Source organism: Rattus norvegicus, chromosome 15 (assembly GCF_021556685.1).
Source record: "Rattus norvegicus strain SHRSP/BbbUtx chromosome 15, alternate assembly SHRSP_T2T, whole genome shotgun sequence".
Taxonomy (NCBI): Eukaryota; Metazoa; Chordata; class Mammalia; order Rodentia; family Muridae; genus Rattus; species Rattus norvegicus.
The window spans coordinates 40,452,003-40,478,054 of NC_141548.1; the positions used below are offsets into that span (position 1 = coordinate 40,452,003).

At 47.8% G+C, this 26,052-nt stretch overlaps 1 protein-coding gene across 1 annotated transcript in view; it reads left to right on the plus strand.

Annotated features, from left to right (window-relative positions):
• The window catches only part of Fam124a (family with sequence similarity 124 member A), a 55,188-nt gene extending 32,800 nt beyond the window's left edge, over nt 1-22,388 (plus strand). The window contains exons 3-4 of the mRNA NM_001433101.1: nt 706-1,439; nt 19,977-22,388. Coding sequence (NP_001420030.1) covers nt 706-1,439; nt 19,977-20,759 — 1,517 coding nt within the window. The 3' untranslated portion in view covers nt 20,760-22,388. The remainder of the gene's footprint in view (nt 1-705; nt 1,440-19,976) is intronic.
• Nucleotides 22,389-26,052: the final 3,664 nt, after the last annotated feature.

A 26,052-nucleotide genomic window follows, 5' to 3' on the forward strand; every position in this document is an offset into this window, starting at 1 on the left:
AGCACTGTTCATCGGGAATCTTCCCAAACAGACCCCTAGCACTTTATACACACCAACTGCTCAGACATTGTGAGTGAGTGGGAAGGGTCACAGTGACCCCAGCCGTCCTCCAGTTGGGTAACAGAGTTGAGATGAGAAGTTAAGGCACATTTTGGCCTAACATTAGCAAAGCCCTCCTTCAGCTGGCATAGTGTAAAGGGAGAGACACGACTTTCCTTATTTAGAAGAAACTAGGCAAGCTGATGGATAACCAAGGTTTTCCTAACACTGTCCACCATAGAAACTAATAGCCTCCTTTTCCTCTCTAAAACTTGAAATCACAAACTCTAGGATCATGGATTCCATTCAGTTAGAATTTGGCTTCTCTTCCTGCCTTGGCAATATATATCGTTACTGTTTCTCTTAGTGGAATAATTATCACTTCACACACTCACCAACCATACACTAACCCATCCATACACTCACCCATCCATCCACTTACTCATCCCACCCATCCATGCATCCACTTCCCACCCATCCGTCCACTCATGCACTCATTTATCCATATATTCATCTGTCCATCCACTCATCCATTGGCCCACCTATCCATCCATCCATCCATCCATCCATCCATCCATCCATCCATCCATCCATCCATCCACCACTCCATCCATCTACCTAAGCAGCCATCTGGCCATTCATTCATTCATTCCTGTGTGCTCCCAGGTGAGCTTTCTGTGGAGGAGGCCCAGGACCCTTTCCTGGTGAGCATCCACATCATCGCAGACCCAGGGGAGTCTCAGCCACTGCAGGAGGCCATCGACAAGGTTTTGGCATGGGTTCACCCTGATCTCCCACTGTTCCGAGTGTCTGAGCGGCGCACAAGCAGGCGAAGACGGAAGTCTCCCAAGGGTGCACAGCCAGCACTGGCGGTGGTGCTGTTCCTGCAGGAGGAGTACGGAGAGGAGCAGATCCTACAGGTGCACAGGGTGCTGCAGCAGCCGCCCTGGCGCCACCATCACACAGAACGAGTGCACGGCCGCTTCATACCCTACCTGCCTTGCAGTCAGGACTTCTTTACTCTGGCTCCCGGGACCCCGCTGTGGGCAATCAGGCCAGTGCACTACGGTAAGGAAATCGTGCGCTTCACCATCTACTGTCGCCATAACAGCTATGCTGACAGCCTCCGCTTCTATGAGCTGATCTTGCGGCGGAGCCCCAGCCAACGGAAAGCAGACTTCTGCATCTTCCCCATCTTCTCCAATCTGGATGTGGACATCCAGTTCTCCCTGAAAAGACTACCCTGCGACCAGAAGCCAGTGCCCACCGACTCCTCGGTGCTGGAGTTCCGAGTGAAGGACATCGGGCAACTGGTACCCCTCCTTCCCAACCCCTGCAGCCCCATCAGTGAGGGGCGCTGGCAGACTGAGGACCATGATGGCAACAAGATCCTTCTGCAGGTACAGAGGTCGTCTGACATCTGTCTGTCTGTTTGTCTGCGAGTCCGTTGTGCCGGAAAGTCGTGTAGAAGTTGCACAGCCAAGTTAGGGCAAAGAATAACACAATGGCCGTGTCCATCCTAGAGTAGTAGGGTATCCCTCACTCTTCCCATCTAGAGCAGAGGTGTAAAGATCTCTCTGCCCTGCAGTGGTGTGGTCTCCGTAGACGCATGAGCAGTTCTTCCAGGTGTCGTCCTAGGCTGAGCACTCCTAACACTCATGGCCCTTTTGGGGTGGAAGTACACAGGCTTCTCAGCTGGGGAACTTGCTGATAAAGAGCCCTTAATTTGATCTTCCATACCACGGGGAGGTTTCTCAAGTATGTTCTCTACAAAAGATGCCCAGAGGTTTGAAAATCGTGCCAAGTCTATAGACAAGATTATGAATCTCTTCACCACCCCCTCCCCTTCTGCTTTCCACATGCCACAGGAAGATTGTTACAATCGGTGATATATTATATTAAGTAACCCCAGGGTCACCTAGAGATGACCGCTGTTGATAGGACCTCCTTGATTTTCAGACTTCCTTTGGAAGAATGTGGCTCTGTTATTAAATAAACACTAGCCTTTGCTCTCTAATCTTTGAAGTGTGAGAAAAACAATTCTGTATCTGAACACTGACAAATTTGTATGCAAAGTTTAACAGCCACACAGGTAAAAGTTAAGGACATGCAGAAGTCATATGTGTACTTGGGGGCCCAGGTAGAGGTGATGACTGTCATGAATTGTCTTGGTCCTTCTAATAGTGCAAAAGAAAGGACAGTCTAGAAGGTTTGGACTGGGCCCTGACTCACAGGAAACTCTGAAAGGATATCAAAGATGATCCACACATTTTGTTGACTATAAAGTCTACATAGGTGTGGGATTTTGAAGACCAATGGTTGAAAGAGAAAGAAAAAAAAATCTCTTCTTGGGACTAAGGAATGTAGAGTTTTTCTCTAAGCCAGTTGCAGCAAGGTAAATACCACAGGCAGGGGCAACAAATTGCACCTCCCAGTTTTGGAGAATGGTCACTGTTCACCTACAGAGAACAGCCTTCCGCTCTAACACAGCCACACACCTGCCCGTCTCTCTAAGTTACTTTCTAGAATAAAAATTTATATATCAGTCTTTAACAAAATTACAGTATTCAGGTCATAAGGGGAAGGACACTGAAGAAAGTTCTTTTTATTTTATGCACAGTTCTCTCTCTCTTTTCTTCTTTCTCTCTCTCTTTCTTCCTTCCTTTCTTTCTTTCTTTCTTTCTTCCTTTCTTTCTGTAACCAAGTATTCCTACAATCATCAATGCTCATTGCTGGGAGAGACAGAAAGTTAAGGGAGGAAGAATTTATCTGGGCTCACAATGTGAGAGTACACACAGCCCATTGTGTCAGGGAGGGCTTAGCCCCAGGAAGCTTGAAGCTGTGCCCTCTGGAGGCTGAGGCTGCCCACTCATATCTCAGCAGATCCGGAAGAGCCTAAGAAATGACTGCACTCCTGGTTCTCTTTTTATTTAGCGTGGGACCCCAGCAGGGACAAATGGTGCCAACTACATTCAGAGTGAGTCTTCCCTTCTCGGTCAAACCTCTAAGATTCTCACAGACACCTCCACAGGTCAGAGCAGGCACTTCTTAGTGCAATCAAGTTGACAGTCAGAATTAGCCATTACAGTTTCCTAAAACTCTCTTCAAGTATACTTTTTAAGATAAAGTTTTGAACCATGGATGTAGTTATACACTGTAGAAAAACTTTGATCAGTGGATGTAGTTATACACCATAGAAACCCTTGACAGCATAGTTCGCCAGCTGCCTTGTTTAGACTGAGACCACATTTAGCTTCTCCCCTCCTCTTCCTTGTCCAGACTCTGGATTGGAACCTCTTCCTCCTCTGTAGCTCTGTAGCTCTTCCAGAGGAGAGGGATTATTTGCTTTTTGGTTTTTTGTTTTTGTTTTCTATAAACAACACAGCCCCTCCCTGAGCTCTGTATTGCTCAAGAAGAGAAGGTATTAGTTAAAACAAGGTCCAGAATGGCTATAGTCCTCTCCGTGCATACTCATTTTGCATACTCATAAGTACATACCACATTTTTTAAAAAGATGACTGATCATTACACATACTCAGCAAGGAGAGGACAGCAACTCGATACAGAAGGATTTGAAGTAAAGAGTAATGTTGACGTGGGTACAGGCCTTGCCGCTCTTCTGAAGGACCCAAGTTTGGTTCGCAGCCTCCACGTTGGGTGGCTCACAACCGCTTGTAAGTCTAGCTCCTGTGAATCCGACACCTAATCTCTCAGGGGACCCTCACACTTGTGTACCAACCCATGACAGGCGCACACAGAAGAGTAAATAAAAATGCATCTTTCTACGATGTAAAAAGCAAAGCAGCCTTACACAAGAAGTTGCTGCCTGTCAAAATGAGCTTCAAGACAGAGTCCTGAGAATGTCTTCCCTGAGAGACATGGTACCACGCAGAGCAGCTGCCTCAATCACTTACATGCAGCCTGGACACTGACGAGACACTCAATCCCAGAGTACTCATAGCCACAACGCCGACAGCTGTCACCAACCTTCATGGCATTGCCTGTATCACACACTGCTGGAATCCTTAGGTCATGAGGAAAATAGATCAGGCCTAACTGTAGCCAGACTCAGCCAATCCACAGGGTGCCTTCTCCAGGCCAGGCACTGTGACCTCTGGATGCAGCCAAGCAGAAGTCACTGCTTTAGTGAGATTAACGTCTGCAGGGGAGGCAGATAGCAAAAACGAGGTATAATAAAAATTGTAGAGTATGTTAGGAGGTACAGGGGTTGGAGGATTCCATCTAGCTTCTAAAATTTCCACTGTGAGTTTGATTCTGTTCATAAAAGCAGAGTTAATTAGTCTGTCAGCATCCGAGAGTTCTCAGTTGGCTCTAGCCAAGCTAGAATTGTGCTTGTGTGTGCTAAGACACACACCAAAAACTTGGGAAATGTGGATAAACTCCTCTGGGATGAGAAGATCATACTCACTTTTCAAGTTCACTTTTCTGCCTTCACATAGTATATATTATACAAAATATATTGTTTTGAAAACTCCAAGATGCAGACCCTTCTTGTCTGAACTTGGTGCACTGCTTAGCTGAAGTATTTATTGTGAGAATTACGAGTGTTACCGATCTCTGTAGCTGCTTCGTCTGCTGCAATGGCAGATAACAAAGAAAAGCAAAGACAATACCTGGGACTGCAAGGCCAGGCTGCACATTAGTCACTGTGTGACTCCTCCTGTTTCCTACTACTTTCTAAAGCACTGGGCTGCCCAGGTTTCTTGTTCTATAAATTCCATGTAAATAAGATGGTTTCCAGTGTTGCCCTTCTCCGGATGGGTGATAGCATTCATGTAACTGAAAAATAATTTAATCGTCTATGAGAAACTACTTCCATTGAAGCATGTAAGTGGGGGCTGAGGATAAGGGTGAAGCTTCCTCTTCTGTGACAGGTGCTGTTCAGGTCTATATTTTGCCAAGACATACCCTCCCCAGAAGGCCTTGGCTGAAAGCCCCTCTACCCCATGCACAGTTATAACTGATGCAGCCCAGCCTCCTTAACTGTAGCTGGTGCACTGTGTTGAGCAGAGGGCTGACCCGGTCCAGCCTTCTGCTGTACCTACAGCAGACTGACCCAGTGTGGCTTCCCTGGATGTGACTGGTGCATTCAGGTTGTCTGTGCCCCTGGCATCACATAGACATTAGGAACTAGAGTTTGGAAAGAAAAACTACTCCCCTTTCTGGTGGCTAAACCCCCCATATGCAAAATTTGGAATGAGACAACAGCTGTATTTTCCACCAGGGAGGGGAAAGTGTCCCACTTTGAGTGGGACAGATCAGACTCTCACCTGCGGAGAGGAGACTAGAGAGCTGTAGGACAAGGTCTCGTGTCCCCACAGGTCCAAGAGCTTGTCTGCAGCCTCACAGCTATAGCTGTCTCCTCAGCGCATTAGCTACTTCTGTCATGGAAGGAACTTGTCAGGGAAAAGAGAGTTTCTTCTCACAGTTGAATGGGCTGCAGCCCATCCTGCTGGGTGACAAAAGCAGAAAGCAGCAGCTGATGTTGCCTCTGTGATCAGGAGGCAGAGAACCAACAGGAAGTGGGGGTGCAGCTATCACACCTCCAATCTCTCCCAGGGGCCCCTCTGTCCAAAGAGGCCTCACCTCCTAGATGTTTTCTGTGAGAGGGACCAAGTGTTCGAGCCCATGAACCCATGGGGACATTTCCCAACCAAAACCCAATGCTCTGCACAGCTGGAATTTAACCTCAAGTAAATGAATTCTCCCTTCTTCACAGTACACGTGGGTTTTTGCTCATGATAACCAACAAAGAAGTACACAAAATTCAGCACTGACCTCCATCTTTGGAGAGAACTAGCTATAAGGAAGGAGGGATGACTGTGTATTTTTACACAGGGGCTTGGCCTGGACATTAACTGCAGGCTAAAAGGCAGTCTCTACGGAAAAGATAACAATGTATTTTATTACCCTATGATGTGGTCTCTTCATGAGGAAAGTTTTGCAAAGTGTTTGCCTTCACTGCAGGCACATTAAAAAATAATTATGGGTTTAGGCTCCCAACCAATTGGACATCTAATGGAGCTCTCAGCCTAGACATTAGCAATGCAAACACTTCTGTTGGCCTGGCCCTCCGTGGCCATGTATGCTGACTGCCACTCACCCTTCAAAATCAAGTGTGTTTTTAAAAATATTTAAAATTTTATTTGCCTGCATATGTGTCTGTGCACCCCATGTGTGAGTGCCCAAGGATGATACCAGGGAAGGGCATCCGCTCTCCTGAGGGTAGAGTTACAGCCAACTGTGAGCTGCCATGTGGGTGCTGGGACTCGAACCTGGGTCCTGGAAAAGCATTCAGTGCTCTAAACTACTACCCTATATCTCTAGCCCTATGAAGTGTTCTGCCTCTTTGAACAATATCTTTATGTATGTGAGTGCTCTATTTGCATGCCTGCACGACAGAAGAGGCCATCAGACCCCATTACAGGTGGTTGTGAGCCACCATGTGGTTGCTGGGAATTGAACTCAGGACCCCTGGAAGAGCAGTCAGTGCTCTTAACCACTGAGCCATCTCTCCAGCCCCAGTGTTCTACCTATCACAGGATTCTGAAAGAATGAGCTCTAAAAGGAAAGACTCATCTACTGGACAAATGTATATTAGTCAGAAGGAGTACAGGTCCTCTGAGTCCAGCCAGTTGTCACTGAACTCAGCAATTCTCCTGTTCCATGTGAGATACTGGGTTTACAGAGAAACAGTGTGTGTGTGTGTGTGTGTGTGTGTGTGTGTGTGTGTGTGTGTGTGTGTGTTATATTTATATATGTGTGTGCACTTGTGTCTATATGAGTATACATGTGTATATAAACATATGTGTGTATATATGTGTGTGTATAAATATATATATTGCCATGTGTTGTTTGACTTTACTTAGAAACTGACACAGAGATGAGATTTTGCCCTCCCATCTCAGACCCTAGCATGTCTGCCTCAGAGTGTCCTCCAAAGCTGCCATCACGAGTCGTGCTGACCCTTGACTCTGGGACAGGGATAAAGGAGAATAACCACAGTCCAAGAATGAAGACAGCGCACCCTTAAGCGCACCGAAGGGGAGAGTATTTCCAACAGGGATTATCATTGCTTACCTCATAGTATGGAGATATCTTCAGCCAAAAACAGCTAATGGGATGCTCACTCCTGGGGAGGGAGAGCAGACCCTCTTCCTAAAACAAATCTCTACAGGAACCCCACACCACAGTTGCCACGGGGCTTCCTTGATTGAGTTCTCTTGGGTGTTACAAGCATCATTTCAATAATCTTTGTTATGTTGTGTGTCTAATAATCTCTCTATCTGCTACTTAGACTCACTTCAAAACTCAAACCATAGTTATGCTAAATGGCTCTACATACTATATGAAGGTGTAAAGACCACAGGGTTTACCTTGGCACTTTCACGGTCTACTGGCATGTACACAGATGATATTAATCTATTACATTAACCTGTGTGTTTAGTTTGGCTTGGCTTTCTTTAATTGGGGTGGTGTTGCACGGCACTGTCCTCTAAGCCACACTACTATCTTCTTGGCTTCAGCTGTGTCTGCTTGCAGACGATCATCACAGCTGGGCTTTTTGACTATTGACACTCCTTCATAAAACGACAGGTTGGGCAGACTCCTTAGACCACCACCTCATATAGCCAGCTCCTCCTAGCCAGGTGTAGGTAATTCTGCCCTAATATCACATGGCCTTGTGGATTGGAGGACCAGCAGAGTATACGGGCTAGGGAGTGAGGACTCCACAGTGTCCATGAGAAAACCGTCATCCATGCTGGATGAAGACTTTCTAGTGCAGATGCTTAGGAAGGTCCCTCATACTTCTGCAGTCATCCCTCACCCATGTTCTGGAAGTAAGTCCATTATGTTTGTTGGCTTCCCAGGGTAAAACCAAGCTCTTGCTTATCCATGGGACTTCATGAGGAGACTATAGACAATATTCTCCTCCACTCCCCAGAGAAAGAAAAAAAAAGTTCACATCAGATACTCAATGTGTTATTGTCACTGAGCCTCATGCTATTGAGGAAAAAACAGTGAGTAAATGATTTTAGTAAAGATGGGTTTGTCTATGTAGCAAACACAGGCAAACACAGAGGTCTGAGTAAGTCATTTCAAGTTTGTAAAGAATGAGAATTGGATATGATGTATATGCTATTGAAAATTCTAAGATCAAAGTCCAATACACTGATGTCCAACCAGTGGAGTTATTGATAGGTTCTTATTAAATAAAAATGTATGCTTGACAATGTCTTGCTTTTCCCAAGCTTTATGTAAATGTTGCACAGAAGTCACAGTGCCAGATTGGAATAAATAATCTTCTGTGTGTTCCATACCCATGGCCATGCTGATGTGCCAAAGGAATCAAAACAGGAGGGAGTCAGTGAGGTCCCAGGGGACTATAGGACATCTCAAATGTTCTATGTCTGTGGCAAGGCATCTATTCTCTTGTTTAGGAAGGCCATGAAGACCTCACCTGGTGATTCTAACCAGTGTCAGGTCTACAAGAAGTGGACCAACCCAAGAAATTTTCCCTAATGCTTCTGTGGTGGTTTGAATATGCTTGGCCCAGGGAGTGGCACTCTTTGGAGGTGTGACCCTGTTGGAGTAGGTGTGGCCTTCTTGGAGGAAGTGTGTCACTGTGGGCATGGGCTTTAAGACCCTTGTCCTCGTTGCCTGAAAGCCAGTCTTCTAGCTGCCTTCAGTACAAGAGGTAGAACTCTCCTGGATGCTGGAGATGATGATAATGGACTGAATCTCAGAACCTGTAAGCCAGCCCCAATTACATGTTGTCCTTTATAAGAGTTGCCTTGGTCATGGTGTCTGCTCACAGCAGTAAAACCCTAAGACAGCTTCCAAGCGAAACCACGGTCAAGCAAGGCTGCTACCTTAACTTCAAATGAAACGAACAGCTAGCCAAAGAGAGTCTGGAGGAGCCAAAGGTCACTCCCAAATCCAAGTGACCCCCGAGGACCAGATCTTCAATTGGCCTTAGCAGGAAAAAAATGGCTATTCAGGAGTAGTGCTGCACACCTTTATTCCCAACTCTCAGGGGCAGAGGCAGGTGGATCTCATTAAGTTCAAGGCCAGAATGATCTACATAGAGAGTTCCAGGACAGCCAGGGGACATAGGATTTGTCTCACAAAACCAACAGAACAAAGCCAGTTAATGGCCACCAACATAGTCTTCAACATCCAGCATAAAAATATAACCAAAGACTAAAGTGATTAGTGTGGTTTTAACAGTCCCATGGATTGCACTCCCTAAATATTATCCGCCACTCTCTAGAAAATATCACGTACACACCTATGTCTTACTAATGACTTTTCTTCTTGATAAGAAAGCCGTGTAGATGTAATACTTCAGAGATGAGCTCCGTTCAACACTGCAGTACCTACCTGCACCCAAGAGAGAGAAACCCACTATTGTTAACCTAAGAAACAAATGATGATTAAATGTCTTCTCTCTTCCTCTCTAGAAGCCATCAGGGAGGGACACCACATTGTGGTTCTAGATATCCTAACAGCTATCAAAGTGACTAAAGACAGATTCTGGGTTCATCACTATTGAGTCCACCCTTGGAGGCCAAGAACAATGAGGAGCCAAGTAGATAGGTGCTCTCGGGAGCCCATCAAGAGACTCTGATGGACTTTGATTTAAACATAGCCTGTGCTCTGGCTTGTCCTGATTCCCTGAGGCACTGGTTAGCTTTTTGTCAACTTGACAGAAGCTAGAGTTCTCTAAAAGGAGCACATCTCCTTTTAGACTGAGAAGATGTCCCCATAGAAGTAGCCTGCAGGCAAAACAATGGGGCATTTTCTTATTAATGATTGACTTGGAAGAGCTCAGTCTACTGTGAACAATGGTGGTCCTTTTATAAGAAAGCAAACAGAGAAAACCAGTAAGCAGCATTCTTCTATGACCTCTGCTTTTGGTTTCTGCCTCCATGTTCCCTCCCTGACTTCCCTTCATAATTTATTATAAGCTATAAGGTAAAATAAACCCTCCCCCCACACACACAAAGAGGGATGCAAACAATTGAAGAAATATTGATAATAAGAGTGGAGAGGAAGTTTCCAGAGCTCAGTCATTATCGAAGATGATTTTATAACCTCCCAATGTTATCAAAAGAAGGACTCTAGTCTTTCACAAGAAAGAATGGGGTCAGATCAGAATTAGCAATCTTTCCTTTAGATACAACCTCAGACTCCCACTGGAGTTTTGGTGTGACCGTTCTCCTCTGTGTCTGGTGGGGTGGGAGAATCCAGGCAGCTAGCCTGCTAACCACTCTCCCTATACCAGATTCCACCCTTGGCATAGGCACGTAGGTAGAAGGAACCAAGTTCGTGTGGCATGAATATGTAGAACCAGGACTTGAGCGTGTAGAAACTGGTGGTCTGTGGCCCATGAATGATGCTGTGTAGGCCCATAGAAGCCAGAGAAGAACCTACCTGCAGAGAACCTCGCAAGGTGCTTTGAGGTCTTAGTCACTGTTCTATTTCTGTCAGAAGTTGCTTTGACCGAGGCAACACTTATTAAAAGAAAACATTTAATTGGCGATTTTCTTTCAGTCTCAGGTTTAGTCCATCATCATCATGGTGGGACGCGTGGCAGCAGGGACGGTGCTGGAGCAGTAGCCGAGAGCTACATTCTGAGCCACAGGATGACACACAGCCAGACAGACAGACAGACAGGCAGGCAGGCAGGCAGGCAGGCAGGCAGGCAGGCAGGCAGACACTTAGAGAAGAGAGGGGAAGAAATACAGGGCCAGGTATGGGCTTTTGAAAACTCAAAACCTGCTCCCAGTGACACACTTCCTCTAACAAGGCCACACCTCCTAATCCTTCTAATTTAATGAGTTCCACTCCCCAGTGAGTAAGCATTCAAATACGTGAGCTAAGGGACCATTCCTATTCACTCTACCACAAAGCTTTCTTGATGCAACAGCCACTTATAAGCACTGTTGCTGACTTCTGATGCTCCCCCCTTTAGTTGCCTAGTTACCTTGCAGATATGCCTTTGGTACTGAGATCTTCTTAGTAGGACTGCTTGCCTACTATGTATGAGGCCCTGGGCTCCATCCCCAACATCTCCAAGCAAAACAAGTCAACTCCTAAATATGAATACACCCAATGCAGCTATAAAATATTAAAGGAAATTAATTCAGCCACAAAAGGCTCCTTTAAAGCAACTATTGCTAACATTTGCAGATTATTTTTTTACTAGTGTAATAAAATTTACAAATTGAACTGAAATCAGCTGAAGAGAAACTGACAGCATTAGGGGCCATGGAGGTGGTCCAGGGCTCAGAGCACTTGCTGTGCAAACATGAGGACCCACGTTTGAATCCCCAGCACACACATAAAAAGCCAAGTGTGGTGGCATATGCCTGGAACCCCAGTATTGGCAGAGAGAGACCAAGTGATTACCAGACAACCTATCACAGAGTGCAAACTTCTGGTTCTTGAGAAGCCCGGCCCCCAGGCAGTAGCACAGAGGAAGATAAAGAAAGACAGGAAAAGCCCTGCTCTGATCTGCACGTGTGTGTACAAGCACACAATGAAAGCTGACAATTCTAATTGGCTCAGTGTCATTGTCACGATTACTTGGTGGTGTGAAGAGTGGCCACAAGGCCTGGTGCCTGCCAGGCAGATGTCCTACCACTGAGCTATGTTCCTAGTCCTGAATATTTAGCTTCAAAAGTAGCTCTTGGGGGCTAGCAAGATGGCTCAGCAGACAAAGGCACTAGGTCCCAAGCATGATGAGCTTGGGACCCACATAGTAGAGGGAGTCAAGTTGTCCACAATTCTCCACACATGAATGGTGGCACATGTACATTTTTGTGCGAGCGCGCACACATACACACACACACACACACACACACACACACACACACACACACACACCCTAAATGTAATTAAAAGGAGTTTTAGATGTTTTTTTTTCTGGGGTGGGGGAAGTGTGTGGTTTTGTTTTGTTTGCTTGTTTTTCTGTATGTGAAAGCAAATTGAGAACACTTGCACTAATGACCTGAAATCAATCTTCTGGAAAATGAAAGATGAATTTAATTCCAGTTAGGACTGGTCCAGGTAGAGCCAAGGCTGGTCCCCAGCTCGGCAGAAGGTCTAAGGGACTTAATTGCTAAGAAGGGAGAGTCACGGATCAGTGAACAGTTCTGGGATTCTGTTCTAGTTCATGGTGTTCCTGAACGAGCGAGAGTAAGAGCTGCCCTACCCCCTGGAAGGTCATCTGCAGCTCCAGCATTTGCTCAGTTTCACTCAGAGACCCCAGGCCCACATTTGTCCTTCAGCCCGCATGTCCCCAGGAGGCAAAAATGGCTGATGTCGCTGCAGACAAATGCCATCTTGCCACATGTCATCATTGCCACAACTGAAAATGTGTTCATCCCTTGGGCCCTGCAACGCCGCTTGCCTTCTCCCTTGTCTCTGGTGAGAATTACCACCATCCTTCTTGAACATCAAGTTCTTCCACCCCGAGGTTCTCTGTTTCTGCCTCCACATCTTAAATACTGAGCACAAATGAGGTTTCCAAGTATTATTTAAGGTTTGTATTCACAGTTTCACAACGAGGAGAGCCCACACAGATTTCTGGCCAGGAGAGCACCTTAGGGTGGACTAATAGGAGTTCCTGACACACTCCCTGGGCATCTCATAGTAGCACAAAATGCTATGGCGTGATGACCCCAGTTCTGTAGAGCAGAGGCACTGTTACTAGACCAAGCCCTGTAGTCAACACTATCTCCCAGGTAAGTCAGGTTTACTAGGACAATTAGATCTGTCTTTACACTTCAGCCTGTCCAGTGACCATGACTTCCCATACTCTGAGGAAGACAGGGTGGAGTTCTTGGCTTTAACCTGGGCGTTCATTCTGAGAGAGCCATCTGATGGCAAGCACCCCAGCCTTCACATCACAAATGATCTCGGTAGCTCTCTGTTTTAAAGGAATGAACAGATGGGATTACAAGAGCAAGCTCCTAACGCTATAGAAATGGTTGGTACTGATGAAGTTCAAGGCCAGCAAGCAGGGTCTGTTGTAAAAACAGGTTTGCAGATAAGAACACGGTCAAAAGTTGTGGCAAAGGAGCTACGTCGGGTAAATTCCCACTGCTGTTTTACTTTCTAGACAGATGAACTAAGAAGACAAGTTCACTGCACCTTAGTCCAAACACTTGCAATGAAGGCCAAACGAACCACCACAGAAGGGCATTAGACAGAGAGGGAAGTGGTGGTTTCCTATCCCTACAGGTCTCTGGCTTCCAGGGGCCAACTTTTGGAGTTGCAAAGTTGCAAAGGCTTACTTCAAGTAGATCAACCAAAATGGTCCTTAAGGTTCTAAAACAGTCATGTGTTGTCATGGAAATTCGAAATCATTCAGAACATCGTCATTCAAGTGGCCATAGAAACAGGTATGGGCCCTTGAATAAGAAAGAAAAGGCTGTAGCATGAGGGGTCCTCAGCAAGGCAAAGAGGACATTTCTGTGTATATATTTGGTGCATGTGTCTGTGTGTGTGTATCTGTATGCATTATCTATGTGTATGTGTGTGTGTGTTTATCTGTGTATCTGTGTGCATACGTATCTGTATGCATGTGTCTGTATCTGTGTGTGTGTGTGTGTGTGTGTGTGTGTGTGTGTGTGTGTGTACAGGTACCACAGAGCAGTCCTGAGGGTCTGAGGACAACCCACAGGACTTGGTTGTCTCTCTTCACTATAGTAGGCCCCACGCATAGCGAACACTTACCCAGAGTCACCTCACCTGCACATCCTTAAGATAGCACAACCAGCAACAGTTTTGAGGAAAAAAAAACCATGTAAATGTCTTCATTAAAAGCGCTTAATCATAAAACACAATCAGAATAAAACCACAAGTTCCAGGTGGGTTTGTAATACCTGTGATGCTTAAATCTTTGTAGAAGTATTAACTCCAGAATGTGTACAAAAAGGCAGGCACTTTACACACAGAGTCTCAGCCAATGAGCATTGAAAGGTACCCAACAGTCACACATGGTGTGGTACAGGCCTACAATTCCAGCCCTCAGGGCAGCAGCAAGAGGATCTTGAGTTTGAAGCTAGCCTGGGTCACATAGGGTGTCCCTGGATACAGGGGTGGGGTGCTCATCAAAGAAATACAAATTAGCACAATGATGAAGTACTATTGCCCACCAGAAGAACTAAAATTAAATACAATGATAATACCAGATCTTGGTGAGAGTGTGAAGTAATTAAAATACATTTAAATCTTTGGCAGAATTGTACATTCATACCATCAATTCTGGAATATTTGAAAGTGTCTATTAAAACTAAAAATATGCTCACCTAGGGTCTAGCAACTCTGCTCCTATTCATGTGCCCAAGAGAATGAATGCTGTCCAGGAGAAGAGAGGTGGCCAGATCAATCTTCACAACATCCCCTTGCCCTTTGCCTCAGAGGCTGGGCAGGCATCTAAGCAGGCATGGATAGGAGAGTTCATGAAGATGTGAATGGATGAGCTTCTGAAGACACCTGAGAAAGGTGTGTTGGCTCAGGAGAACACTTCACTTCACCAGAAGTCTGCCTGTGCTGCCATCTCAGGGTGGGCTCATAGCTGGATTCTCTGTCAGAGAAATGACACTCCTGATAATTGGCTTAAACTACTGGCTTTTTGTCTTTTAACACTTACTTTATGTGTAGGGTTGTTTTGCCTGTATGTAAGTGTCTGTGCACCAACATGAGCGCTTGGTGCCCACAGAGACCAGAAAGAGGGTATCAGAGCCTCTGGATGGGAACTTAACAGACAATCGTGAGCTGCCAAGAGGGCTGAGAATCAAATGTGGGTCCTCTGCAAGAGCAGCCTGTGCTCTTAACAGTGGAGTCATCTCTCCAGCCCCCTTAAAGGGCCAGATATTTATATAATAATCCCCTTCCAACCTTCTACCTCAAAATGCCATGGGTTACAAATTGTAGCTGGCTTTCTCCACCTAAGTTTACCTATCTTTTCCCCCTGTCTCTTCCCTCCTCCTCCTCCTCCCCCTCCTCCTCCTCCCCCTCCTCCTCCTCCTCCTTCCCCTCCTCCTCCTGTTCCTGACCATTCACAAAGGAGCATAGGCTTTGACCATGACTGGCATCCTCAGAAAGCATATGAAAATCTTCTAAAGAAAAGAGAGGCAAGATGCAACATCTTTCTCTCAAACCAAGCCCCACTTTCTTATGTGGAACCATTTTGCAGTGGAGCCTCAGATTCTCAAGACTCAGTTACCCATTTTCCTTGAGATGCCCCTCATTGTTATTAATCCCTGATTTTAAAGGTATATCTTTGATTTATTAGACAGCAGACAGTGGTATGCTGAGCATGTTTACCCCAAGGACAGAGCAGGAGAGGATGCCCTTATTCAGAGAGAGGAGGCAGAGGCAGGGTTTCCTGATCTTGAACAAACAGGGAGACACTCTGAGCCCCTGGAAGGGAGAGCTGGTGACCTCTACTAGCACTTACTGAATGGCTCTACCCACGTACGGATGAGCCTCTTAAGACACCTGAGGAAGGTGCTTCAGCTCAGGAGAACCTTTCACTTCACCAAGTCTGCCTGTGCTGCAGCCTCAGGACGAGCTCCTAGCTGGATTCCAATTGCCAGTGACATGAGAAGCAGAAGCAGCTCTCCCTGGCTGGCTGCCTTCCTGTGGCAGATTAATTTATGCATGCTGTTCTGCTCTTTGAGAAAGTTCCTTAAATAGTGAGGAAAGGAGCTTGTGAATTCCAGTGGGGCATCCAGCCCACGCTGCTCCACAGAGAAGGGAGGTGGTGCTGACTTCACACCATCTCTGCTGTCACTGCTGGTGCTCAGGAAGGCTGCCCCTGAGAGCTGGCAGCCAACAGTGAGGACACAGCTCCTGTTGTACTCTGGGAAATCCCACTAGGGCAGAGTTTCTGGGTTTGCTCTTAGCCCCATTGTTCCCAATCAAGCAGAGAGGCTGGAAACAAAGCCAGCCCCAGGGAAACAAGTCAGAGGCTCCATCCTTGGCACAGGTGGACTGCCTTTAGGTCAGATGAGATCCCACTGGGGAAAGCTAAAGAATAGCCACCAGCCTGGGTTCAGGTAGATGTCCCACGGTCGTCAGCCCTGGCCCTAGAGTCTCGAAGATGTGAGAAGGGTAGGAAAAGCTCTGCAGCCTCCTTCCCAAGCTCTCACCCCCGGATGCCTGCCGTTATCCACAGTACTGTGCCAGCCTTGAGACACACACCCAGCAGGCACCTCCACTGTGCAGGTTGCACTCCCCAGCCAAACAGAGCCACTGCCAGCCTTCATCAGAGCAGCACGGTATGGGGTTTCTCTGGCTTCCCGGCTTCATGGTGCAGTAGAAACTAGAGAGACCACCTGTGGGCTTGTTGGAAGCATGAACAGCCCTGTTCAAGTCCACAGTCTCCAGCCTGCCATGTTGGACTTTAAGCCAAATTTAAATCCACCGGGCTACGTGAGAGAGACAGGTTTGAATGTCCCATAGCAGTCACTTGACTGGGAACCACAACAAGCCCATTCTGTCTTTTACCCGGCCAAGCTTAAGGATGGTGAAAAGCATCTGTCTCAAAACCACCAGCAGCTGTGACCTTGCTCCGCGCACTTGGGTCTTGTATCATATTCTTTAAGCATCCATAATTTCAGCTCTAAGAAAAAGGTCTGTGTGTGTGTGTGTGTGTGTGTGTGTGTGTGTGTGTGTGTGTGTGCATGTGTGTGTGTGTGCGCGCGTGCATGCGTGGTGCATATATGTATCTTTGTGTGCCTGTGCATGAGCATATGCATGTGGAGGCCAGAGGTCAACATTGGGTGTCTTTCTGAAGCTCTCTCCACCTTATTTTTTGAGATAGGGTCTCTGAACCTTGAGCCCACCAGTTCAGCTAGGTTGACTAGCCAGTCAGCTCCAGAGATCTGGCCATCTTCCTCCCCAGCATTGAAGTGACAGACACATGTTCCTGTGCTTGTCTTTTTTTACAGGGCTGCTAGGGAATCCATCCAGTCATCTCCCCCACTTCACACCACCATCGAGCCATCTCCCCCACTTCACACCACCATCGAGCCATCTCCCCACTTCACACCACCATCAAGCCATCTCCCCACTTCACACCCCCATCCAGTCATCTCCTGCACTTCACACCACCATCCAGCCATCTCCCCACTTCACACCTCCATCCAGCCATCTCCCCCACTTCACACCACCATCGAGCCATCTCCCCATTTCACACCCCCATCCAGTCATCTCCCCCACTTCACACCTCCATCCAGTCATCTCCCTACTTCACACCTCCATCCAGCCATCTCCCCCACTTCACACCACCATCCAGTCATCTCCCCCACTTCACACCACCATCCAGTCATCTCCCCCACTTCACACCACCATCCAGCCATCTCCCCACTTCACACCACCATCCAGTCATCTCCCCCACTTCACACCACCATCCAGCCATCTCCCCCACTTCACACCACCATCCAGTCATCTCCCCCACTTCACACCTCCATCCAGTCATCTCCCCCACTTCACACCTCCATCCAGTCATCTCCCCCACTTCACACCACCATCCAGTCATCTCCCCCACTTCACACCTCCATCCAGTCATCTCCCCCACTTCACACCACCATCCAGCCATCTCCCCCACTTCACACCACCATCCAGTCATCTCCCCCACTTCACACCACCATCCAGCCATCTCCCCACTTCACACCACCATCCAGTCATCTCCCCCACTTCACACCACCATCCAGCCATCTCCCCCACTTCACACCACCATCCAGTCATCTCCACCACTTCACACCTCCATCCAGCCATCTCCCCCACTTCACACCACCATCCAGCCATCTCCCCCACTTCACACCACCATCCAGTCATCTCCACCACTTCACACCTCCATCCAGCCATCTCCCCCACTTCACACCACCATCCAGTCATCTCCCCCACTTCACACCACCATCCAGCCATCTCCCCACTTCACACCACCATCCAGTCATCTCCCCCACTTCACACCACCATCCAGTCATCTCCCCCACTTCACACCACCATCCAGCCATCTCCCCCACTTCACACCACCATCCAGTCATCTCCCCCACTTCACACCTCCATCCAGTCATCTCCCCCACTTCACACCTCCATCCAGTCATCTCCCCCACTTCACACCACCATCCAGTCATCTCCCCCACTTCACACCTCCATCCAGTCATCTCCCCCACTTCACACCACCATCCAGCCATCTCCCCCACTTCACACCACCATCCAGTCATCTCCCCCACTTCACACCACCATCCAGCCATCTCCCCACTTCACACCACCATCCAGTCATCTCCCCCACTTCACACCACCATCCAGCCATCTCCCCCACTTCACACCACCATCCAGTCATCTCCACCACTTCACACCTCCATCCAGCCATCTCCCCCACTTCACACCACCATCCAGTCATCTCCCCCACTTCACACCACCATCCAGCCATCTCCCCACTTCACACCACCATCCAGTCATCTCCCCCACTTCACACCACCATCCAGTCATCTCCCCCACTTCACACCACCATCCAGTCATCTCCCCCACTTCACACCTCCATCCAGTCATCTCCCCCACTTCACACCTCCATCCAGCCATCTCCCCCACTTCACACCACCATCCTGCCAGAAAGACACCTAGTTTTGACACACCCATGTCCTAGATTGTGTGTGATTCAGGACCCACTTCCACTCATATCCACTCTGCCCCAGCACCCTCAAAGGTCGACCACCACATTCTCTACTCTCTCTTCTTTGTTTTGCCTTAGATCCTTTCAATAACTTTTTTTTTTAATCATGTGGTCAAACCAGAATCTTTTCAGCTGTAGCTCCCCCTCCTTTGCCCGTGATAAAATCTCAATGGATATATTCTACACCGAGCAGTAGCTCCTGGGTGGCTTGTGGAAACCAAGTTCCTCATTAATGGGGGAAGTGGGGTTGTCTGTTGTGAAGACACCACACATCTCAGCCTGCCAGAAGGAAATGCCCCTTCTAGTAAAACCCTGGAAACACCTTTTTATTTTAGGTTTTGTCAATCAGAGGCGCCAATCCTAAATAAATTCAGACCTGTTGTCCTCTAGTCTGTTGTTTAATGTAAATTTTCATTATCAGCTTGGGATCACTGGGAAGAAGCAGGGGAGGTGAAATGAGCCTGAGCAGAGGCCCAGTCCCATGCAAAAGATCCTGGTCAATTGTGAAGTCAGCAGGGCTGGTGTGTGCAAAAGGAGCAGAGCTGGGTGTCGGAGGGTGATGCCATCTTCCCCACCACCCATCCTTACGACTCATCAGGAGGCAACAGTCCCCTTCCTGTTCCTAATCCCTGAAAGGCCAAATGTGAATGAATGCTGACCCCCTCCCCAAAAGCCCCTCTTTTGTGGAAGACATTCTGCCCTGGGAAACCTCCCTTGCTGGGTCTTCTGCTAAGGTTGGAGTGTATCTCAGTCTGGGGTGGGAGGACAGGGGAAGTACAACTGGCCCCTCATTGTGACAAGAAATCATATTGCTTAAAGTCAACACGGAGTGTACCCACCAGACTAGTACGAAGAATGAGACTCTCCTAGAAATGTGGAAGAGTGTAGGTGGCATTTTTTCTCCCCTCAACTAAAGCCCTGCTGCGTGATCCAAACTGGACAGCAAAGACAGAGGTAGCAGAGCGTTGAGCAGTGCAGGGAGACTTTTAGGGCTTCTCGTCTCCCCGTGTCTGCTTATCCAGGGTCTTGCTCCTTAGTACATTCCCATGTGGGCTCTACACAATTCAATACCCTGTCGGAATGAGGAGCCAGCTGTACTCAGATTGGAGGTAGCTTCCTAGCCAGCGTTGGAGTTCCCAATGATTGGCAGTATGTTTCATGCTGCATTTAACAGTGAGCCTCAATGTAGCCTCTGACTAATGGAGCCCTCTCTCCACAGGCTCAGAGGGCACACAAAAAGGGACCCAAGTGCAGCAGAGCGCATCACTCCTCTGAGAAGAAGCCTCATTCCGCTCCTCCTGCAGCCATCGACACACCAAACACAGGACAGGGCAGCAGCCAGACAGCCCTACGTGACAGCCCATCCAAACAGATGGCCCCACTCCCTGGGAACAAACAGGAGTATAGCCCACAGTTGAACACCTCCAGTCCTGCCTGGTCTTTCCAGAGAAGCAAGTCTTTGTTTTGTTTGCCCAGTGGAGGCACCTCCACGACTGAACCACAGCCACTACTAACTGGTTCCCAGAGACACAGCGCATCAGAGTGGAAGCCCAGCCGCCTCATGTCCATTGATGACTTAGAGGGGGCCCAAGAGACAGATGTGGACACAGGCCTGCGGCTGTCCTCCTCAGACCTGTCTGTGGTCTCTGCATATTCCGCCCCCAGTAGGTTTTGCAACACAGTAGAGGCATCCCTCTCCTCTGAGGGGTGTAGCAGCCGCTGGCCAGCACACAAGAGTCCTGAGAAAGGACCACTGCCTGCTGCCAGTGAGGTGAGCCCAGATACGGCCTGTGTTTCTCACCCTCTCTTCACCAAAGGGTCTCCTAGCCCTGCAGAGATAACTACTCCTGGCCTCTCAGCTTCTGGTGCCTCCTTGCTCACAGAGTCATCCACACCCCCGCCATGTCATGACCCCAAAGCCACACAGGGTGTCCAAGACATAGTACTGCCTCCAACAACAGTTGGTCCCGAGGCTGATGACATGGAGGAGTTCTACATCTGAGAGCGCCATGGCTTTCAGACAGACTCAGTCACAGGAACCACTATGCCCGGCTGGCTCTTTATTTACAGGGTGCTCTCAGTCCCAATTGCCAGCTCTGAGAGAACTTAATTCTCTGTCTAGGGAGACTGTTAGCATGCCAACCACGCCCCTATCCTTAGCTGGCAGGTGCCATATTTCTAGAAGTTCAGAAAAGAAAAAAAAAAGAAGAAACACATTTGTATGGAAATAAATTTTCGACACACTTAAATCATAAAATCTATTTTTAAATGTTCAAAAATACAATCTAATGCTTCCTATAATTATTTGAAGTGAAAAAGAAAGCATAGTCAGAGATGACTGATGATTTTTCATACTCCAGAAGTAAAATAACTAAGGCCAAAATGTTGACCAGAAAAGGACACAGTGACTGATCCAGGGTCAGTGTGCAGCACAGAATGCATGCCTTCCTGGTGCCCAGGCACACAGGGACCCAGGACCCGAAAACCCACAAGTACTGCTTTCAGTGGATGGTTCATAGCACAGCCACCAGCCCACAGCAGACAGCAGAACGCCTTGCTTTGAAGCCACTGAGCACTTGAAAGTCTGGGCCTACACACAACTAGCTAACAAGCCTTATAGACAGCGTGAGTCATCAATGCCTTGCACACTTATAAAATAACCTGAGTTAGGAAAACTAGTTTTGCACACTCTTCCTCAGGCAGCTCATGGTGGTAAGCAAGCCTGTAGACTGTCCCCCCTGAACTGATGTGTGTAAGAGAACTCAATGCCTGCAGTTACAAATAGCAGGTTTGACGTGCGCTGGGGAAACAGGTGTGAGATTCTCTGACTTTAAAAAGCACACACTTTAAAAGGGCTACATACATCTCTCCATAAATGACCACAGCCATCTTTTGTATTTTGTAGCACTGTCTAAACAGTTAAAATGGAACATTTTTGGCTGTCCTTTTGATTGTACCTGTGAGCCAGTGCCCTGTGCCCCAAAGTAGGAAAGTGTGTGGTGCCGCCCCACAGGGCCAGCCTCCAGTGAGTGCACTGGAGCCTTAGGGAGAGCAGGCACTGCAGCCACACCAGCGTTCCCCATTTGTTGTCCGTTGCTGCCACCATGTGAATGGTGACTAGACCATCCAGTAAGGCTATGTTTACAACCCCAACCTCACCAAATGCCAACTTCTGGCATCAGGAGCAATGCCAAATTATCCCCAGATTCTGTTTATCCTTGGGACAGAAAAGCATGGGTGTGTACCATTCCCTGCCCAGTGTGGTGCTTCCTGTCTCCCCACTGGAAGGGCCCACAGCAGCTCAGATGCAACTTCAGAACCTTTCCAGCAGGGCCTTCAGGCTCGCTTCCCCATCACCGTCCATCAGCCTCAGGTTCACCATCCTCACAAGGAAAACCCAGGGCTCTGACCTGCCTCAAATACTTTGGACTTCCCAGGACTCCGAGTTCTGCTCCTGTGGAAATCAATAAAACATGATCTCGTCTAATTCTGGATCGGGATTAAGCCAACTTCTGAGAAGGGCTAAATACTGAATATTTTAAAGTTTGTCAAACCATGGTTTAAACTTTAGCCAACTGTGTTGCTATCACTTCTATTGCAGCATGAAAAATAAAACCTGTGTGAACGGAAATGGCTGAGCTGCAATCAGATTCTTCTCTAAGAGCAGGCGGTGGCCAGTATTGGCTCAAGTGCCAGCTGGAGAGCCCTCAAGACTGCTGCGGAAGGTTGGCTCAGGATTCCAGCTGGCCTTCAGCTTAGGTTTTCGAAGCCTCTGCTGGGCAGTGGCGGTAGCAGCAGCTGCTGATGGTGATGAGGAGGAGGAGGAAAAGAAGGAGGAGGAGGAGGAGGAGGAGGAGGAGGGGGAGGAGGATGGGGAGGATGGGGAGGAGGACGAGGATGATTGATGAGGATATTTGATGATTGATGATGATGATGGTGATGGTGATCGATGATGGTGGTGGTGGTGGTGGTGGTGGTGGTGGTGGTGGTGGTGGTGGTGGTGGTGGTGGTGGTGGTGGTGATGATGATACTCGAAGAACCTTGATTTCTCAGGTCAGGCCAGTGGCGACAGATCCACAAGCTCAGAATGCAAGGGGATGCTCTCTTCGAAGCTGATTCCTGATAAGTCCCTATAACTCACCCCAGCCCAGAAGTATGACTCCAAGTCAAAAGCGAATAGTGATAAAAACATGTTAATCTCAGAAAGGAGGAAAAATAACTTAGGGGTAATGGCAGGCCTCTGGGACAGGATCTAGTGTGTCACTGCCAAGAGTCAGGAAGGTAAAAGTGAGCGTCCTGGATCCCTGTGATGGCATCTGCCTTGTTCCTCACAGTAGCCCTGCTTTGGCATACTCACCTCATGCGGATCGCTTTGGAGCCCAACTCCAATCTCAGCATTTCTACTCTTTCCTCTGTGAACTCACACACACACACACACACACACACACACACACACACACACACACTCCTGTCTGCCAAACTGAGTGACCCCCAAAAGGTATCAGATACTACATAGAAGAAAGGCTTGTGAGTACCCCTTCCCGCTGTAGCCCACTCCCAGGCTCGCCTGGACTGGCATGGGAGATAGGAGGAGTCCACAGAGGAGTAACTTCTGTGAAACCTTGCTTTCAGCCTGCGCTAACCAGTGCTGTCCTCCCGGTGCTCCCCAGTGGATCCTGACTCTTGGGGTAGCACCGACCTTACGACAGATACTGGAATCCAATAAATGACACATAAATTTGTTCAGCTGAAAATGTCGAGATGACCTCATAAGCTAGCCCTCTTCAAAAGTGGGTTCAGTGATATAGGAAGTGTCTGTCTTATCATTCGCTTTATGTTGTCCTGTGAGACCCAATCTCTTTCCTCCTTGACCTGAAACCACCCCACCCCCAGCTGTGCCCGGGAGGGCTGACTACTGAATGCCTTGGTCAAGTTTACACTATAACCCTTATTTGCTTTGATTCTTAATTACAGCCCAGAGTGTCACTTGGTCCTACACTAGGCACTACCTGGTATCTGCTTTAAGATAACACACATGTCTCAGTGTGCTGCCAACTGGACTGACACTACAAAAATCACCTTGAGTTACATCTGTTGGTTAAGTATGTATCACAGGGACCCATGGGGACAGGGATGACCCTCTTGTGATAGGAGGAGGGGTGGTATTTAACAAATTGGCTTTACTGCCGGTGTTTCTTGAGTCTTAAGGCCCAAAGAGGAGGAGCATCACAGCAGAGGAGGACCACCTTCCTTGAACTGTGTGGGCCCCAGGGAGACCAGATGTCTGTTTTTAGCCAAGAATGCTTTAAGTATGTGGCTGTTGTCTGTATCCCTGGAAAACCAGAAGAGATGTCTGTATTTCATCCAGCCCCTTCTCCTTGTAATGAATGAATACTCTAGTCTGTCAGCCTTCAAGCACCTGATCAGACTAACAGAAATAGAAAAAAAATTTAAGGACAAATGAAACCAACTATGGAGGAGGACTGTGGGCATGCTCAGTGCTTTAGCGTTGGCCTATCATATCTGGGGCACCGGGTTCAGTCCCAGCATTAAAATTAAACAAGAGATGGAGAGATGGCTTGTTGGTTCAGAGTACTTGTCCTTCTTTCACAATCCCTCTCCTGACCTTCATAAGTACCAGAGCACATGTGTTTTTAAGTACACACACACACACACACACACACACACACACACACACACACACACTGGCTAAATACTCATACACATAAAATAAATCTAAAAATAATAAAAATGTAAATAAGCTGTGGGATCCTCCTCATGGTACACCCTGACAACAGCGCCAGCAACAGTTCTTGCAGGGAGCACCAGGCCTGGATGTCAGTGGAGCTCTGGGAGTAAGTGGACGGTGGTCTCCTCCCAGGTCCTGTTGCTCCATGGGAGTGCTCTTTGCTGGGTTACACCTCTCCTGGGTCCCCTAGAAAGGCTTGAGAGAATAAAAGTGAAGCCACTGTTGGGGGGGAAGATTCTCAGGGGAAATACACTTTGTCACAATTAGTTATTGCAACAAATAGATTTATGAAGGACCAGGAACCTGACTATAAAAATTATACATAAGTGTATTATTCCAGCCTTTGTCAAAGGCTTCTTCTAACTTGAGGACATGGAGGGCTCGCTACTGAGTGACTGTAAATGCCATATTCCCTACTAGTAGATAACGCAGGCAAAGACGAACAGTAGCATTGGTCCCTTGGGTCTCGTCAATGAGTACCCCCGTCAGTTGTCTGCTTGTTGTTGTTGCTGCTGTCATTGTCGTTGTTTTGGGTTTTGTTATTTTGGGGGTTTTGGGGTTTTCATTTTTTGTTGTTATTTCTGTTGTTTGGTTGGGGGTTGGTTTTGGTTTTGTTTGTTTTGTTGTTTGGTTGGGGGGTTGGTTTGTTGTTGTTTGGTTGGTTTTGTTTGTTTTTGTACAGGAGGCATGCCACTACCAGTAGTGTATTCCTTTCAGACAGAAGTCCAAAGACACTTGGTGATGGAGAGGCTGCTCCTTCCTTGCCCCACGGCACCCTCCCTGAATGCTCCACTTGGGACAGCTAGAGTAAGCTTTCTATTGCTGTGATAACCACCATGACCACAGGCACATTGTGGAGGAAGGTGTTCGTTTGGTTTACACATCCCAATCAGTCATGAAAGGAACTCAGGAACCTGAGGCAGGAGCTGATGCAGAGGCCATGGGAGGATGCAGCTGACCGTCTTGCTACCTGCAGTAGCTTTCTTCTACCACCACAGTGGGCTGAGTCCTCCCACATTAATCGTTAATCAAGGAAACCTTCCACAGACCTGCTCACAGGCAATCCGGTGGAGGCGTTTTCTCACTGAGGTTCCCACTTCCCCGGTGACAATGATGTGTGTGAAGTTGACAAAAGGCAAACCAGCACAGGACCAAAGTCCCGCCTCCAGGTGCCTGGGCCAGCCACCCCCACCACTTCCATTCCTTTAGGAATGTCTATGACAATGATCATATAAGTTTAATGACTGGAAGAACCTGAAGCACTGGAGTCATCACATGTACGGTGGCCTGCCAGGGACCATTTGCAGGGAGAAACTTCCAGGCCAAAGGGCCTCCCTAAAGAAGACAGTAGAGAGCGCTGGTGCCGCCTGGCGGCCACTGCTACCAAACACAAACCCTGTACCCCTTTCAATCAAACAGATCAGAATGGAGAGAAGGCATTTCTTCTCCATTTATTATTCTTCCATTTTCCATTTTATTTCTTTACAAAGTACTGAGATAAGTCCAATCATACAAATAGGAATAGAAACTCAGGGCCAAAAAAAGA